The sequence below is a fragment of the Cebidichthys violaceus genome, unplaced genomic scaffold (assembly GCF_023349555.1).
Source record: "Cebidichthys violaceus isolate CVI_PGR_0920_01 unplaced genomic scaffold, fCebVio1.0.p SCAF_14, whole genome shotgun sequence".
NCBI lineage: Eukaryota > Metazoa > Chordata > Actinopteri > Perciformes > Stichaeidae > Cebidichthys > Cebidichthys violaceus.
The window spans coordinates 13,148,303-13,166,386 of record NW_027176307.1 but is presented as its reverse complement, the minus strand read 5'-3'; the positions used below and the strand labels follow the sequence as shown (position 1 = coordinate 13,166,386).

At 44.6% G+C, this 18,084-nt stretch overlaps 2 protein-coding genes across 2 annotated transcripts; both read right to left on the bottom strand.

Moving 5' to 3' along the window:
* Positions 1-60: 60 nt before the first annotated feature.
* On the bottom strand, positions 61-11,255 carry znf410 (zinc finger protein 410). Its single transcript, XM_068708966.1, has 12 exons — positions 11,167-11,255; positions 10,891-10,978; positions 10,753-10,804; positions 10,528-10,660; positions 7,206-7,382; positions 6,361-6,582; positions 3,956-4,115; positions 2,946-3,127; positions 2,255-2,344; positions 2,011-2,130; positions 914-1,033; positions 61-269 (listed from the first exon to the last, which is right to left on the bottom strand). Exons 3-12 carry the CDS (start codon positions 10,783-10,785, stop codon positions 169-171), a joined length of 1,338 nt encoding a protein of 445 aa, XP_068565067.1. The 5' UTR covers positions 10,786-10,804; positions 10,891-10,978; positions 11,167-11,255; the 3' UTR covers positions 61-168.
* Positions 11,256-12,037: 782 nt separating this feature from the next.
* On the bottom strand, positions 12,038-17,416 carry cipcb (CLOCK-interacting pacemaker b). The gene is made up of 4 exons (XM_068708965.1): positions 17,165-17,416; positions 16,450-16,618; positions 16,174-16,358; positions 12,038-15,625 (listed from the first exon to the last, which is right to left on the bottom strand). The coding sequence occupies exons 2-4, from the start codon at positions 16,556-16,558 to the stop codon at positions 14,735-14,737; spliced, it is 1,185 nt and encodes a 394-aa protein (XP_068565066.1). The 5' UTR covers positions 16,559-16,618; positions 17,165-17,416; the 3' UTR covers positions 12,038-14,734.
* Positions 17,417-18,084: the final 668 nt, after the last annotated feature.

Genomic DNA, 18,084 nt, shown 5'->3' with positions numbered 1-18,084 from the left:
AAACTTGAGGAAAAAAGGTTGTTTGTACAAACTTTGCCGTTTCACGCACGTCAAAATAAAACCATCATCGGTTGCTAATTACAAATATCTACAGGGGTGAAAAGTCAGCGATTCGTCCATTTACAAGCAGACGTCTCGTCAGCGCGGGACGTTTCTCGCCACGGCGGCCTACAGCAGCGTCACCACGTCGTCTCCGTACGCGTGGCCGTCGCTCGTCATCGTCACCAATTCGTGTGGCTGAGAGAGAACAACCACGGAGTCAGCGGAGCCTGGAGGGAGGGAGGGACACAAAGACGAGTTCAGAGCACAACAATGAATGCTGGGTAATATCTGTACACACCTACAGTCATTATGAGATGAAACGGCTTCCAGGGCCACAACTCGAATAAAACGTTTGTCCTTCAGCTTCTGCAGGTTTTCACCCGGTTATACCTTTTTGGTTTTTATTAATGCCGACAGGCCAATTTAGGAAATAATGAAGGACATGCAAATAAACCTAATACTGAGCCTATGAAAGAAGTATTTAAGTATCTAAGCTCTGACTAAATTTGGTAAATTGTTTAAATTGTGAAGTTTAGATCACAGAGAATATCGGTCAAACTACTAGCACCAATAATACCAATCCAGTGTAAACTGGAGAACCAGCCCAGAAGATGATGTACAACAACACACGTATATTAACATGCATCAGAAACCATTAAACATTCACACTGAGGCCCATTGGGACTGAAGTAGAATCTGCACCGTGTAACTTGGCTGTTGAGCGCTCCAGTTATAAAATATTGTTGTGGGTCACGGTCCGAGAGTTGAATAAATCATAGTTGGGTTGCGACCAACCTCTCGGAATAACAACTTCAGCGGAGACAGCCGGACTGATAGAAAGGCGGGACTGACGGCGTGCATAGAGGCCCACCTGGTGATCTCAGCATGGCGTGGTGAAGATTCATGGGTTCCACGGTGGTCGCGATGGTCACCATACCGTCTCCGTTCACGCCGTCCGCCTCCAGCAGACTGCTTTGCGTCAGAGCCTCTCCTGTTACGACGAGCAGAGCGACACACGCTGCACTTTAATCCACGCTTACAACGTACAGTCGGAGAAATCCATGTTCAAAACTGAAATCTCATTATCACTAACTTTTAAGTCTCTTTGACACTTGTGTGAATTTCTTTTTAGATTTTTTTTTTTGGGACTGTAGTTATTCCAACACAGACAGTCTACTTAATTATTCATCCAGTCACCATCTGTTTTGAAGCTGCCTCTTCCTTTGCTTTTACTAAAGACGAGCTTCTTTGGGGAGGCTGACCCGAATAACTCTGCTGTTCATAATTAACAGCTCTGGCAGCGGCTCCTCGGTGGTGATTCAGCGGCGGTGCTTCCCCGCTGCTACACAAATAGCACAAGGAGGCAGATGTGACGTCTGCTCTCGTCGTTTCACACCAATAAAATACATTTATTTAAACCCGTTTTGTACAATTAGACCATATGTTGGAATGCAGAGAGCTCATTGAGAAAGACTTTTAGTGTGAAGAGGTAGTGAAACGGAGACGTTTCTCACAGCCGCAGCGAGAGATTTACTCAAGTGTCCGATCATTTAACTGCGACGGCAAAAAAGACGTTTTGAGTGAGGCACGAGGATTTAAGTTACGGCGCCACCATGACTTGGTGAAAACTTTTCCCCCCGACAAATCTGACCCCCGACGCCTAACGATCTCATTTCTGCAGAAGCGCTGTGCTTTTCCAGAGATATGTGCAGTCTAAAGCCAGTCGGCTACCGGCCCTGAAGAATGAAAATTTGAAATGATAAATTTTTAATTTGCTTAAAGCCATTAATTATTCAAGAACTGTTCCGAAATGCAACTTAAACCAACACTATCTCTATGCACATTTTTAAAATGTATGGGCAGCTTGAAGCCACATAATCCAAAAGGATTAGCATAACCACCTATGTGAAGAAGTGTGTGTGTGTGTGTGTGTGTGTGTGTGTGTGTGTAAGATAAGAGGAAAAAGACCTGTTTCTCTGCTCTCACTGCCGAGCCCCTCCTCTCCGTGTCTCTTCCTCATGTGGACGTTCCGGCTGCCGGACTGAGAGAATGTCTTCCCACAGATCCCACAGTGGTGAGGCTTCTCGCCTGGGAAACACAAAGGGGGGGGGGGGGGGGGGGGGTACGTGACAACATGCCATATCTGCTACCCACACTAATTACAAAAGAAAAAAGTGCTCGGCTGTACAGCTGTTAACTCGGCCCCACTCACCAGAATGTACGAGCATGTGTTTTCGTAGACTAGAATACTCCGCAAAGGATCGCCCACAGCCATCTGCTTCACACAGAAAAGGCTTCTCCCCTGAGAGCAGCGCCACACACACACACACACACACACACACACACACACACACACACACACACACACACACACACACACACACACACACACACACACACACACACACACACACACAAATATATATACAGTTGAACTCAACAATATTAAGACTTAATGTAGTAATTTCTGGAGCCCGCGGTGACAGCTGACCTATTTTAACGCACTAAAACGTAACAAATGTACGATCATTTCGCCCGACTAAGTGGACATTATAGCTCGCAGAAAGCTGTTCTTCCAGACGTAAGGGCAGAAATATAAACACTGTAAAGTGTAGCCGGCCCCTAGATAGAAGAAGCAGACTGTGAGATAGGCCATCAAAAAAAAAAAAAAATGTTAATGTCACCCTAAATAAAATATGACAAGAGTACAGTTACTCATTACAGCAGTGAAATGGAGGCGCCAGTGCTGCTGACTCGTCAAATCTCCGGCCATGACTGCGCCAAGGAAGCATTAAATGAGCCGAGTCAAATGGCCCGAGTCACTTATTGCTTCCAGCGCGTTCGGGCCTTTTGTACGCCGAGTGTGTCCTCCCCTCCCCACCCCACCCCACCCCACCCCCCACCTGTGTGTACGCGGCGGTGGTTCTTCAGGTTTCCAGCCGTGGTGAACTTCTTGCCACAGTTCTTCTCCTTGCAGATGAAGGGCTTCTCGCCGTTGTGGGTCCTCATGTGAACCTGCAGCCTCTGCAGCACGTAGAAGCTCTTCCCGCAGCCCTCCGCGCCACACCTGAACATCCGGTCGTTCCTGGGAGCCCGAGAAAACCAAAAAGAACAGTGTCTCTCCCAGTGTGTGTGTGTGTGTGTGTGTGTGTGTGTGTGTGTGTGCATTTCATTGGCAAACAGCCTACCACGAGGTCAGACAGGACGACCACAAACAGATTGTCCTACGCTGATGTTAGGAGCGCTCCTGCAGTACAAACACACACACTTTCTTTCTAACCATAAACAACCTGTGATAAACACTGTGTGATCATCTTTGACTTGAGTGCTAAAACATCTGAACAAATACATTTTATTGGTGCTTATTTGGATTTCTACATACATGCTTTTGTCAGTGATATTAGGAATTTTGTTGTTGACAATAAAAGGTTTAAAAAAGTGATTGGTTTTCTTTATCTTTAGGGCTTTTTGTGTAATATTTCTTGAAAATGTACATTTTGTTCTACATAGATTAGTGGTGTCTTCTAAGGCTGTTTGTGGACTGAGGATAGTGGTTTGAATAAAAAGCATAATTTTCATGCAGAGGGAACAGAAGCACTTTAAAACGATGCCTTGTTTTTCTGAAAAGGTGAAATATGTGTGTTGCATTTCGATTCCATAATGGCTTCGACGTTTCTATTAACAGCTAAGATAATTGCAAGTGTAATTACTTCAATAAAAACCTGTAAGCTTGCATTATTATTTTTCAATTTGGAAAATTGATCCTCAAAAGCCAGGATTAGCACAGGTTCATGCTTTGGAAACGGCGTCTTGTTGCAACTGCTGCCTGAATCCATTACCTCGCCTCGTGTGTGTGCGCATGTGTGCGTGCGTGCGTGCGTGCGTGTGCGCGTGTGTGTGTGTGTGGTGCTACCTGTGTGTTTTGAGGTGGTATTTGAGGTGGGCGGGCCAGGTGAACGTCCTGCAGCAGCCCTCAAACGAGCAGCGGAGGATCTGCTTGGAGAGCGGGCGGCTGGCTCTAGACTGCAGCTCTCTCTTGTCCCCGTCTGCTGTCAAACTGTGTGTGTGATCACCTAGGCAACAAGAGGAGGGGGGAAGTGAGCGGGGTTGTGCAGAAAACAATAAAAAGGAGTTGTGAGGCGGCCGGTCCCCGGGGCCCCGGCTGTAGCCAATCATCGGGTACCGAGACCTGCCGAACAAACTGCAGGCCCAAAAGAAACAACCGACAGAAGCTGAATGCAATCACTCTCTTTTCACCTGCCCAGAACACACACCCCCCCACCCCTGCTGTGAATGCATTTAACAGGTCCAATTTAGCTTACGGCGTGCCGGCAGTAATGCATCTCTAACGGATACCCCACCGCTGAGGGAACTCGTCTAATCTGCAGGCAGTTAGTGGGAGGGCGGCCGTCACACTGGCTCAGAGAGTGGAGTTTCAGTCCCACACTGAAACCACTTGCAGTCTGCTGCAGACATTTCATCTGACAGTGAACACATTATTTTACACCCCTTCTAGCGCAGAATACGACACGCTTTTTTTTTTCTTTTTTCTTTTCAATGTGCCACACATAGTGTTTTACGCAGCACGTTTTGATCGTGTCGAAGGCATCCTAAAAAATGTTTTCTTCCTTCCTTTGCCAACTGTTCTCACTCGACAGGAAGAGACATGTTGAGAGTAAGAACACCTGTGCTAAGAACGTCCATCTGAACATGAACTAGGTTATGATATGTAGCGATAAAGACGCAGCATTTTATGTATTCCAAGTAGAAGAGCGTAAACCAGTGAGGGTGGGAGGACGTATACTGGGAGAGAGCAAAGGTGGGAATAAACTTCACTCTGGTATCATGTTTCTAAGCAGGACCTCTGGCTGCAATTGGGCTCGGTTCAAAGATCAGAGATGCAGCTCGGAGTCATGGTCTCTTGAGGTCATGGGCACAATCTATCGGGCGGCTTGTAGAGGGAAGTTAAAAAGGAGGTTGTGATGAAGTCCGGACTCCTGGTGTGGGTCAACAGATCAGAGGAGATAGCTGCACAGTTAAAAGAGTGAGACGAGATTAAGAGAAAGTAAGTCAGCAACATGTTGGGTAGAAGCTGGATTAAACGACGTTTGACCATCGTGGCGATCTTTGAATGGATTTTAGCACATTTTCTAAAACTTTTCCAGTTAGTTTGGCAAAGTCATCGTATAGTATGTCAGAAAGAGGCAAAGTGCCCTTCATAGCTACTTAAGTACGTCATAAAAAAATCGTATATGATGTCATTTAAATGTCATATTAAAGTAATAGTATTTCATAAAAAGTCATAGCATGTCAGTAAAATATCAGTGTTGTATGTCATAAATACTCAAAGTATAGTAAGTCATCAAACATCAAAAAAGTTCAAACGTAACTAAGAAAAGTCAAAGTATAGTTCGTCATGAAAATGTCCAAAAACAAAATCATAGTATAACTATGTTGGAAGAAGTCATACAAAAGTAATAGTTTAGTGATTACAATGTAAACATGTTATAGTGTATTATGTCATTAAAATGTCATAGTATAGTAAAGCATCTCATAAAAACTCTTTACTTCTATAATTTGTTAAAAATGTCAAAAACGTATGTGATAAAAGAAAATGTCATAGTATGTCGAAAAATGTTACACCGTCTTTGAAATGTCATAAAAAATAAAAAAAAATGTATGAAAAAATAATATATATATTTAGATATATATAGAGCACTAAATAGCGCAAGTTAGATAAATTTGTAATGTTCCGGACCTTTGCTCAATGTGGACCTTTTGGAATGTTAATTGAATATTCCTGGTTTATAATGTTGGAAAAAAAGTCAGAAAACTGTATCTAATGAGCGTCCTCTAACCTGTGTTGTCTGTCTGGTTACTTCTCTTCCCTGACGTCTCACCTGTGTGTGTCTATCTGATCACCACGCCCTCTCTGCAGCATTCATCATAATACTAACTGCACATCAAATCATCACAGACACACTGCAACAATAAGGGCTGAAGCCCGATCAATGCTTCACCACGACGTGCCGTTTAGATCTTCACTTGCTGTCGGATTTGTAAATCTGTGTAGACAAAGTTACAAATTCATTTTGATTTGAGGACTTTTGATGAGGAGTGTTGAACACGGTCTCAGTCACTGCTGATTAATCTCATCGCTGACCTCATTTCTCGTCTGATGCCTGCCTCTAAGTAGACCATCTTCTTCTCAACGGTCTTCATTTTCGTTCTTTTAAATGTCACATACGTCACAGACGGGCTGTAATGCACATGCAAACAGCACTGCACATACACATGAACTTCTTCCTGTGACTTTACCGTTGCCGACACTTGCAGCTCTGGCGTCCTGGCTGGCCTTGGCGTCTCTGGCGAGCTGTGCGCGCGTTGCGGCGATCAGGCTGTCGTGCGCCAGCTCCTGCACCCGCAGGTACCAGGGAGCGCTGCCGTCGATCCCGTAGTCCCCCGACGAGACCCCCTCATCGTCATCCTCGCCGCCGCCATCTGCGGCGAAGATCAGGGACTCAGAGGAGGCTGTGATGCCTGAGGGGGAAGAAGAAGAAGAAGAAGAAGAAGAAGAAGAAGAAGAAGAAGAAGCAGGGAGGAGAATCATGAAGCCAAAGCCGGTGCAACATTCTGCATGAGCGTCAACGGCCTGAGCCCTTCAACGTCCCATTTCTGAATTATTGTCCTCCCATCATGCTCAGCAATTTGGCCTGTTAAGAGATTCATACTGAAAAAGCTGAAGAGGATGCTGGCGACCAAACATTGAAAAAGTACATAAACACGGTTCTTCTTTATTCATGATTTGAATTCAAAAGACACAATAGACAGAAAGTGACTCTTTGTGCTGAAAAGCCTTTTCTATGCTTCTCATCGCTCACTGACTCACAGACAGAACAAAAGCTGCACGTTAAGAGACCAAAATACATTTTCTTTTTTTGGGCTGCCCTGCCAAAAAGGTCTGAAGCACCAAGACAACGTGTCTGCAAAGGATCATTTCTTCAGCCCAAAAATAAGTCACGGCTCCTCGTGAAAATGCGTCACCCCGTTTTTTGCCTTTTAGCGTCCTGTGTGAAGAATCCCGAGCGAGACACAAAGTGCTGACACAGGTTTTTAATGAATACACTGGGGAGATTTAAGGGTTGGGGTTTAGAGCTCCTTACCTTTGGCGAGGTTCAGCAGGACATAAGAGGTGCTGTCTGACTGCTGGAGGTCATGGAGGATGGGGGGGGGGCTGGGCGGGTGAGAGTGAGTCTGCACCACCAGCGGGCTTCGCTCCGACACACCTGCGAACTCCGACAGCGACGGAGAACTCTCCGGCTCGTGGCTCAGGCCTCCATCTGAGGAGGAAACAACCGGCGCTCGTTAGTCTGCAAGTCAATAAATAATCAAACTATGGTTTAAAAAAAATAAGAGCACAGCGACTGCTTTAGTGGCACAAACATAGATATAAAAATAACCTTTTGAATTATGTAACGGACAAATGTTTTCAAAGTGAAACACATCTGTTTACTTAGAAGAAAACACCGCAGGGTACCTTTAATGTATAAATACATCTGTTCTTAAATCTATTGTTAGTTCTATCACTCCGTTCTAAATGGCTTTACAGGGAACCACAGACGCCGTGTGTCCTAATGGGCATGTGTCCATCCAAATGGAGAAGCTGCGGGCGCTGAAGAGTCTTAAACAAATAATAATAATAATCCTATTTTCTACCGCAGTCAGAGGGAGCTCGTCAGATCTAAAGGGAATCTTGATCCGCATCTAAAGAGCCTGGAGATGTTGTGAAACAAGAATAATATCCACAAACCTACAACACTGTGAAATGTGTGTACATAAAGGAAGAAGAGCAGCCGGCACAGTCAGGGACTTTAGAAACATTTTCTTAACGTTGCAAAATGGACTTTTTGACCATGTTTATTTAAGTTCTCCTCGCTCTTTATTTTCAGCATGGGACTGCACTCCATGCTGCAACACCTCCACTCCCCGGGGTCATATGCAAGGGTTCTGTTTGTGGAGCTCAGCTCAGCGTTCAACACCATCGTCCCAGCAATACTCCAACCTAAAGTCTGCCAGCTCACTGTGTCAGCATCCACCTGTCAGTGGATCACAAACTTCCTGACAGACAGGAAGCAGCAGGTGAGGCTGGGAAGAAGAAAAAACAAAAAAAACAACCTGGAGCTGAACAAGCTGAAAACTGTGGAGATGACAGTGGACTTCAGGAGGAGCCCCCCTCCAACACTGCTGACCCCCCCCCCCCCCCCCCCCCCCACCATACTCAACAATGCTGTGGAGACCTTCAGGTTTCTGGGATCCACAATCTCCCAGGACCTGAAGTGGGCCTCAAACATCAACACCATCAGGAAAAAAGGCCCAGCAGAGGTTGAACTTCCTGCGCCAGCTCAGGAAGTACAACCTGCCTCAGGAGCCGCTGATCCTGTTTTACTCCGCCACCATCCAGTCTGTTCTCTGCTCCTCCATCACTGTGTGGTTTTGGATCGGCCACCAAACAGGACAGAATCAGACTACAACAGACTGTCAGGTGTAGAGAGGATCATTGGCTCCGGCCTGCCCTCCATCCTGGACTTATACACCTCCAGAGTCAGGAAACGGGCTGGACAGATCACTGCAGACCCGTCACACCCTGGACACGAGCTGTTCCAACGCCTCCCCTCTGGTAGGCGCTACAGAGCTCTGCAAACCAAAACCACCAGAACCAGGAACAGCTTCTGTCCGCTGGCCGTCACTCTGATGAACAATTAATAAGTCATATTGCTCTACTACCTCTGTTTGCACTATTACCGCAATTCTAATGCCATTGTTGTTTATAGGTTTATGTTCACGTGTGTGTGTGTGTGTGTGTGTGTGTGTGTGTGTGTGTGTGTGTGTGTGTATATATATATATGCATATATGGAATAAAGCTGATTCTTCTCATGAACTCCTTCCACATTTTTCAAATTAGAAGCATCATTCAAACATTCAGCTCAATTCAGACATTACTGCTATTTCTTTTATGATTCATACTTTCAGATGTATTCAAGAAAAATATTTCACATTCAACTCGATTGACAGAATGTTCAGAATTTAAACGCTCTCATATTTTTTATGCATTTTGAACACTTATTACTCAATCACACTTTGAGCTAGAAACTCCGTTCAGACTGTTGCACATCTTTCATACGTTCTGAGTATTATTCAACTTTTTAACCTCACTTTTTAAAATATGCAACGTTAGTTGAAGCTTAGTAAAAAAATCACCTGCTCAGATTTAATGTTGGACAGAAAATCTTCTTTAAAAATGATCTTAAACTCTCATGCCCACAATTTTTACTCTTTGAATATAATTTTAACTTCAAAGAGAAATAAAACGTGTGTTCTTTCATACAATGAAACAATGGAAGCAAACAGACTTTTCACATATGGCAACAACCTGAAAGTGACAGAGTGCCAGAGAGAGAGAGAGAGAGAGAGAGAGAGAGAGAGAGAGAGACGTTACAATAGAGTGCTGCAGGAATAAGTCCTAAAACCAAGAGATGAGTCAGCATTTTTGCAGTTCCTGTTCCCTTACTTTGAAATCAGCTGTTTTTTTTAATGAGTTTTTGGATAGATGCCTGACATAAGGTTTGTGTTTAACAAAAGCTGAAGAGACTTTAACGTGTTGTTCTAGGATATAAAATGTGTCAGTAAACACCCCTCCTGTGAATGTTGAAGCTTTTACTCAATCATCATCACGACGACTGGTCCTCCTTCACAGCCTCGCTGTGTTTACTCGCCCTCATTTCATCGAGGTGGAGTTCATTTATAGCCCAACGTTAGCTTTTTACTTCTGTTCAATGCCTTCACACTTAAAAATAAAATCATAAAAATGGTGTAAAGAAGATTATCTTCCCATGTATAAGTCTCGTACACTTGTTCTCTACGGAGCTTATTTTTCCTGCATTAACCCAATTTTGTGGAGGGAACTGGGGCAAAGCTGGCATCCTACACAAACACGTCGTCCCTGCAGCACTACATGTTCCACATTCATACATTAGAGGCGTTATTCAACGGTTAAAGACAGCAAACCAGTTTAGCACATCCAGCAGTAACAGAGGACCAGACATATTCATCGTTAGTCGTGTTTCTGGACACCTGGTTAATGGAATCCAATATTAACTCTCCTTTAGTTCTGCGTTTGGTCTCTACCAACTCCTGAGGACAATATCTGGCTTTCTAGCTGCTAAATGCTCCACTATGTATGTCAGCTAGTCACAATCTGTGTCTGTCTGCTGTTTGGTGCAGAACGGCTTGGGTACGCTGGAGTTTCAGATCTATTTTCTCTGAAAGTAGCTGCCTGCTGCATCCAAAAACAATGCAATGAGAGCGGCGAGAGAGCCGAGGGGGAGCTGCAGATCCAGCTGATGTTACTCTGTAAGTTCATCAAGTCAGTTGCACACTACTGCTAGTTCTTTGGACCTGTGGAGGTCTGAACAGGAGCTGCTCACCTGTGAGCTCCAGCGGGCTGCACAGCGAGCTCTCAGCTGGACTCAGCAGAGGCAGACATGAGTGTTTGGACCCCGAGTCCTCCAGAACCTGCACCAACGGGATGGACGCGTTCTGCACAAACTGCACCAGCAGCTGGAGAAAAGAGAGAAGAAGAACCCACACAGCATGCAATGAATGATCGACTCTTATCTAAAGCACGACAACGGTGACAAAGATGAACTCACCTCTGGTTTGGAGTCGAGCTCATCAGAAAGCATGGGTCACCCTGTGTGGAACCTGCAGACATCAACACGGACCCATTAAAACGCATTCACACGTGTTCTACGATTCAGGCTCCGGTCTAATCAAAACATCATGCGTACCTCAAATTAGACCTGCTAAACGTGTGATTCCCGGTCGGTCATGAGGAGAGGGTGCAGGTCATCTTTGCGCCAAAACCATCGCAACAATCTGAGGGCAAATAAACACACAGATGAGAGACTATCTTGTTAGCTAGCAGGGTTAGCAGTTACCAAACTCGCTACCGGGGCTAACAGACAGCCGTTAGCTACCCGGCGTCAAATGCCAACGGCTGACGATACACCGTACGTGTATTTAACGTCGTTAAATCTTCGGTACCGTGACATTATTCCGTTTACCTTGTTATTAGTTGTGTAACTGAGCTAAAGAAAGTAGTGAGAGTCCTATTCCTCTTCTTCTTTGATTTATTTAACGGTAACTGGCATTTCCTTGGTGTCGCATTACCGCCACCTACTGGAGGGATCTGCCACCTACAGCTTCTGGGTTTATTATTATTCCCTCTTCCGGTCTCCGCAGACAGCTACTGCGTCATCGGCGCCACCTAGTGGTCAAAACTATAAACTACAATGTAAAGAGAGAAATCACAAAGACAGAGTTATTGAAGAATTATTAGGTCTAGAAGACCGTTTAAATATATATGAATTAATTACGTCATTATTATTATTATTATTTTGTATTATTATTAAAGCGGTGGTGTACAGAGGCTGCAGTCAAATCATATGTATTAATAAGAAACAATAGATAAAAAGATAATTTGTTATTATCAAATTATTTAGACCTTAATCAATATCTAAAGGTGAATCCTCTGTATTTTACCACATGTATACAAACTCCTGTCTAGTACCACTCATATCAGTGAGTCACATGTTTTTAGGATTCAGGGGTAATTTACAAGTACAGAGATTGAGTTCCAAAAATGTAAAGAATGCATTTCCAAAATATTTGACTGAAGAGGAATAGATGCATAACCGGCTTTGTGGCTCCTGGCGTGTAAATCTCTTAAGTTCCACACATCGTTCACAGTGTTGGAGCTCTGAGAGCAGACATTCAACTTCTCGCTTTCTCTTCGCTCGTGTGAGGAGTGTGTGGAAAAACTCCAAAAATAATCCTCTCAGTCTTTCTCCTTCTCACCTCCATCAAAGATTCAAGACTTAACGCTCCTTTCCAGTGTTTGTCTGAACTGATACACCACATGAAGCAGCACCGATAATCTGTAAAAGACGGATCATTTATTATACCAGCAATGAGCCTCTAACTTACAATGTAAGACAAAAAAAACAACCTAAAGCATGTCACATCAAACCGTGATTGTTATATAGCTGAAGCACTCGACTCCATTTCAATTAACTTCTTGTCTTAAAAGTTTAAAACAGAAATCTCCATCATGTCTCAATGTCATAACGATCCACGACGCAGCATGTAGCGTTTCTTTAGAGACTTGTGGTTTGTTACAGTTCAGTCACAGCAACAGTGAATCTAACTTCAGATCACAGTGAGCGGAGCTACTTTATAATATGTTGATGCTTTATTATAGGCTGACGGCAGCAACCGAGGAAACCACATAAAAAAAAAAAAAAAGATCAGACGACCGGTGGGCCATTTTCAGCCAAAATGTCATCGAGCTTTTTTATATTTCCATATAATTTATTCCACTGGCAGCGGACCAGTATCGAAAAACAGCAAGATCTCATTTCAGCAGCAACCTTTTCGTTCTACAGGAACCCTTTAGGACACAAAAACATTAATACCAATGAGCCAACTGTGCTTTTTAAAACCTTGACTTGAGAAAAAAAGAAAACAAGAGTGACTCACTTTCAAGAGCACTCAAGGATTACGTCATGAAAGAATTTCAATTATTTCTGCTATTTCTCTCGTTTGGGAAACACGCGTCATTAGCAGAGAAGCACAAAAGAACACATTTAGCTTCCTTCATGAATTAATTATGGGGTTTCTGAACATCTGCTGGATAAAAAAAAAAAAAAATAGTAGTCAGCATGTTTTTTTCTGTGTTTTTGGCTGCTTCTCATTCGCTTGAATCACATTCATTATAGTGGGAAGACACAAGATGCTCAGAGCACTGGACTCGGACTTTTGGAGGGGTTTGTGGTAATCTGTGCACTGCAGACAAGAACCCGGCAGAGAAAGTAAGACCTCAAACTTCTTCAGGGCTGAATGTCAGACTCAGTAGAACAAAGACCAAGAACCTGGTGTCTGTTTACATTGTTGGCTGAACAAAATAAAAGCTGAGAGTTAATCAGTGTGCTCCAAAATAAAAGCTGAGAGATGCAACAAAACAGTTGCTTCTGTGTGACACATCATAACATAAAGTATAATACAGACACAAAATATTCAAAAACATCTTTAATACTAAGAAAACGACTGATAAAAAGTGATGCATGTCTGTGCTATAGTATAGGATGTACACACCAGTAGTGTGCTGCTCATCTAAAGGAGCTTCTGGAGCTGCCGTTAGATTCTGTCAGGAATCGCTTCAGAGCTGCTCGGATTATTTTAGTGCAAATGCAAAGTTCTGTGACATGCATCTGGTTTGGATATTAAAGGCCATAAAACGTATAAAACATGTACAAAGTTCAGGTTAAGCATCACAAAGCTCTTGTTCCCGTTCCTAAAGTTCCTTCTTTTTCAAATAAAAGAATAGAAACCTGGAGTCATGAGGCCTGAAGCTGAGCTGAAGCTGACAGGATGTTGTCTCAGTGGACTCAAACAAGATGAATAGACAGGAACTACAACCTCAAAGAAGTGACTGATGAATATGAACGATAGGAAGTACACAGAGATGTTATTGGAAAATGTGCTTTACTAGCAGCCAGTCTGTACTGTAACACAGCCGCCATCAACATGATGGGAACGCTCAACTCGAAAATCATCAACGTGCCAAATCTTTGAAAATGCAGCAAAAAACACAAAAAAAAGACACTTTAGGCATGTTTGTCTATTTATAGACGCTGACTGGACACATTCTACGTGACATGAGAACGTTTACTTTACATCGATATTGTAAGTGCTGAATAAAGTAATTCATATTATGTACACATGTTGACGGATGTTAAGCAGTATGAGTTGTGCACAGCGTAGAGAACTGCCGAGAGTGATGCAAAGACTGTTGAAACAACAGAAATGTCAACATAATTCAATGTAGTGAGGCTAGTATGCTGATGTTGGTCAGTTCTAGATGAGAACACCTAGCATGCACAGTTAAAAGTTTACACATCAGGTCGTTAATCCACGCGTTCAGATTCGGAGCCTGTATTGTGCTTCGTATTTTGGGTCCAAGTCTCTCGGGGTCTTGATTGCAGATGAGCAAAAGATTTCTGTGCAGATCAGTGAGCCGTGGTTCTGGCTTTGTTGGACCGCAGATCCCTGACACACCAAGCATGTGGATGTTTGGAAGATTAAGCTCGTTGTAATCGGCGACAGAAGCAATTAAAAGAGTGGACTGGGTGTGATTATCTGCCTTTTCACAAATTCTGTAGCAAACGGGTAGCATAGTTTGCTTTGTTTCTCTTTCCATGATGTTTCTCATTACAAATACGGACCGCTGACTAACACATCACCTCTCACACAGGTGCAGAACACACATGTGCATGTTGACGGTCAACTGTCCACCAGCTAGAGTCTTAACAAAGAGTTCAAGTGCAACTTTTAACAGTAGACACGAGGCAACAAAAAAGTCTTTATGTGCACCCATTCTTTGAGGTTGGCTTGGTGTGTCAGGACCCTAAGGCAGCCCAAAATGTAGGCCACAGAACACTGACTGTGGGGGGATGTGTATTGTGAAGCACATTACTGTCGGTCCATCTGTCTCTATACACTCCAACCCCCCAAAGCATGGCCTTCCTGTCCCGATCTCAGCCTAAAGGATTACTGCCCAGCACTGGTCCAGGTCTAATCTGCCTTTAAGATGGTCTGAGCAGCTTTCTCCCTCCCTTCCTCTCGGTCGTCCTCCTGAAGCTCGGCCTGCAGCTTAACCCAGATGTCGGCGTCTCTGCCACACAGGGCCTGAAGGAACAGCTCCGTGTGTTCTTTTAGCTGGTTTAGGTCGCTCTGGGTGCGCCGGTTCTGCCTGTGCAGCTCCTTGGTGCGCAGTGCGATATCGAGCAGGCCGGATTGGCTCAGGATGTTGTACGTGTTGCAGAAGCGCTTCCTCTTTGCATCGACACCACTGTCACTGTGTTTACTTTCTCCTGATGAGCCAGTGGCTTGAGTAACAGACAAGGAGGTGGAGATCTCTGCCTGGCTGACAACAGATGAAGGCCTCTCACTGGCAGGACTGCTGCTGGCACTGGGTTCTGTTGCAGGGAGAGAGAGTCGGCTCTGGACCAGGGGAGACGTGGTGCTGGGTGTAGCGGGGACACTGGGTGTGGTTGAGCCAGAGTTACTAGCACCGCCACTCGGGTTTCTCTTCTTCTTCGCTCTCTGACAGTGTTCCCGGTTGTTGGAGCTCAAACTGCTGCTACCCCTCTCTGACCCAGAAGAAGAAGAGGATGAGGAGGAGTGAAAAGAAGACGAGGTGGAGGAAGATGAGGAAGCAGTTCCTCTCCCTGAGGAACTCGAGCTGTCCCCAGGATGTGGGGCGATCTTGGGGTAGGATTTCAGAATTGGAAGATACTTCTTAGGGCGCCTGTGTCTGGAGGAGACCTCTTTGGAGGCTGGGGAAGCTTGACGAGAGACCACAGGCTGAAGAAAGACCACCTGAGGCTGCTGGACCACCGGCTGAACCACCTCCACTGTGGGACTAAACCTCCAGGGCTTCAGAGCAGGAGAAGTATCTCGAGGCTGCAAAGAAGTCAAAATTCAGAATTACATTACATAATCTAATTTCACTTCTCTTCGCCTCTGTGTCTCACTCACAGGTGTGCTTTCCATGTCTCTCTCTCTCTCTTTGTCTCTGGGGGCAGTGTAATTAATTTTGCAATACAATATCATTAAATTAATTTTCATCCGTAATAGAGATGCCTGGACACCCATTGTCAAGGGAGGGTCAGATAATTTGCAGTCCATTAATTTAAACAAACTGCTGTTACACCTCATAGTGTCTGTCATATTGAGGTTTAACTAGTACCAATGTGAAATACAAAAAACAACAACAGGTTAATATCATTCATTTGAGCTACTTCTATTTACTGTTGCGTTGTTGTTGGTCAGCAAGTAGTGTTGACCCTCTTATGTGAATGGTCACGGCCTTTTTTTGGCAACACATTCCAGGCAGCTGTGCTTACACCCCAACTTTTACTGTTGTGAACATAATTCATCCATACAGATTATGTTGTATGCTGAGGTTTATGTTACAGAGTTATGGCTTCGCTGTGTAAGCAGCAGTGTACCTGCTTGAGGAGGACGTTGTTCATGATGATCATGGGAGAGAGGTTAGAGTAGGAGCCTCCCACCACAGCCAGCTGGGAGGATGGGGGCCCCGAGCCAGAAGACTGCGGCCCCTTGTGTACGACAGGGCGGGATGAATCCTCAGAGTCTGTGTTGTCCATTGTGCTCATGTGCTCCGAGCTCGCATCTATAGACCAGGAAGACGTGTTAATGGGGTTCAAGTCAGAGATACTTTTGTAGTCCAAGCACATAAAACTGTTTCAAAAGCAAGGCCGAACCTGAGAATCCAGAGTCTCTCTCTGATTCTGCCCGGGTTCCTCCAGACTTCATGAGGCGAGGTCTGTTTGCTGCCCTCGAGTGACTATCCGCCTTCCTCTTGGTGCTCATCTCCTTTCCTGGCTGTAAGTTACTGACAATGTCCTTGGCTCCGACGAGCTCTCACAGCAACTACACCAGCAATGACAGAACACCAGCAATATGTAAACAATATGTGAAAACGTAAAAGCCGTGAGCTTCAACGTTCAATTAGGGTGGGCAGTATATCTGTATCTTGATTTGGTGCATGCTTATTATTTAAATATAGTATAAACGTCTCTTCCTGGTCTTACAGGTTGCATTAACGTGACACTTTTTGGACTTTACTGGACAGTTAAAAGTTAGTGTAATGATAAATAAAAGGCGATAATATTAGGTTAACGTTACCTGGTTTAAACATCCCCTTTTCAACATACTGCATTCAGATTTTGTACCATCAACACATATATCAACGTTATACGTTCGATATATCACGGCTAACATTACTAGCTTACTAGCTAAACGCAAGTAAACAACACTTAGCACTTTGGCTAGCTACGTTAACGTCACGCTCTAAAGCAAACTCGGTTTAACGAACGTTACAGCGTCAACCGACACAAAGTACATGGTTAGGAACGTGTGCAAAAACACATATAAACGTTTGAGAAACAAAACAAAACAAAGAATAAGCGGAAGTACCTTGTTCTGTTCCAACGACGCTTACTTCAAAAGCTGAGTGGTAACGTCGCGAGCTGGCAGCCAGCGACGTCGAGCAGAACTCGGGTGTTCCACGGTACACCGCACGAGACACGCCGCTCCTCCCCCCTTTTCCGCTCAGACACGTGCGGCGCGCGGTGGCGGCGGCAGCCGTTAACCGTCGCAGTTTAATTGTCCTCCGCGAGCGTTAAAAACGCAAAAGAGAAGCAACCGACAGCCTTTCACTCTCCTACCGACAGTTGTTGCTCCTGGGCGACGTAAAAAAAAAAAAAAAAGCAAGGGACTGGGAGGTGTTAGTTACAGACACTCGGCCATATTTGGGAGGTTAAGGGCGTGGTCTTGTCTGGAGTACCGTCTACATCACATGCATTTCCAGGCCTCTGATTGGCCGACGCGGCAAAGCAAGCTAAAAAACGTGACCACTGCCAAATGTGTGGCAAATTAAGGGACATTGTGTTCGCTGTGCGCTTACAGTAGACATACAGTGCACACGCATCTTGAATGAACGGTCTGGGAAGTGACGTGGAGCGTAATGTGCGGGTGTATTGCATAATAGCCTGGCGAGCCTGCAGCTAACCTAAGCAGGGCAGGTCTTCTCTACAGGTCTTCTTCTCTGCAGGTCTTCTCTACAGGTATTCTCTGCAGGTCTTCTGTCTTTACGGCATGTTTGAAGAAGTAAACACAACGCTGCCAGAGCAAAAAGCCTTTTCACGTGCAGGCATGCTGATCGTCACTAGGCTATGTGACTTTTTACTCATACTGCACGTTTTCATGCCTGCATTAACACAAATGCAGGGTGGCATAGTTGTGAGCCTACATGCCTAGTAGGGAAGACAGGACAACCTCTACTAAACAGTAGGAGCAGCTAATCGGCCTGTGGCATGCTGCAAGAGAAAGCTTTC

Excerpts from the sequence above, each read along its gene's own strand:
- cipcb (XM_068708965.1), bottom strand. The coding sequence starts at position 16,558 with ATGAGCACCAAGAGGAAGGCGGATAGTCACTCGAGGGCAGCAAACAGA. Across the intron at positions 16,359-16,449 it reads GAGAGACTCTGGATTCTCAG|ATGCGAGCTCGGAGCACATG; the intron begins GTTCGGCCTTGC and ends CCTGGTCTATAG. Across the intron at positions 15,626-16,173 it reads ACAACGTCCTCCTCAAGCAG|CCTCGAGATACTTCTCCTGC; the intron begins GTACACTGCTGC and ends ACTTCTTTGCAG.
- znf410 (XM_068708966.1), bottom strand. The coding sequence starts at position 10,785 with ATGCTTTCTGATGAGCTCGACTCCAAACCAGAG. Across the intron at positions 6,583-7,205 it reads CCTGCTGAACCTCGCCAAAG|GCATCACAGCCTCCTCTGAG; the intron begins GTAAGGAGCTCT and ends CTTCCCCCTCAG. Across the intron at positions 1,034-2,010 it reads CAGTGAGAGCAGAGAAACAG|GAGAGGCTCTGACGCAAAGC; the intron begins GTCTTTTTCCTC and ends TCGTCGTAACAG.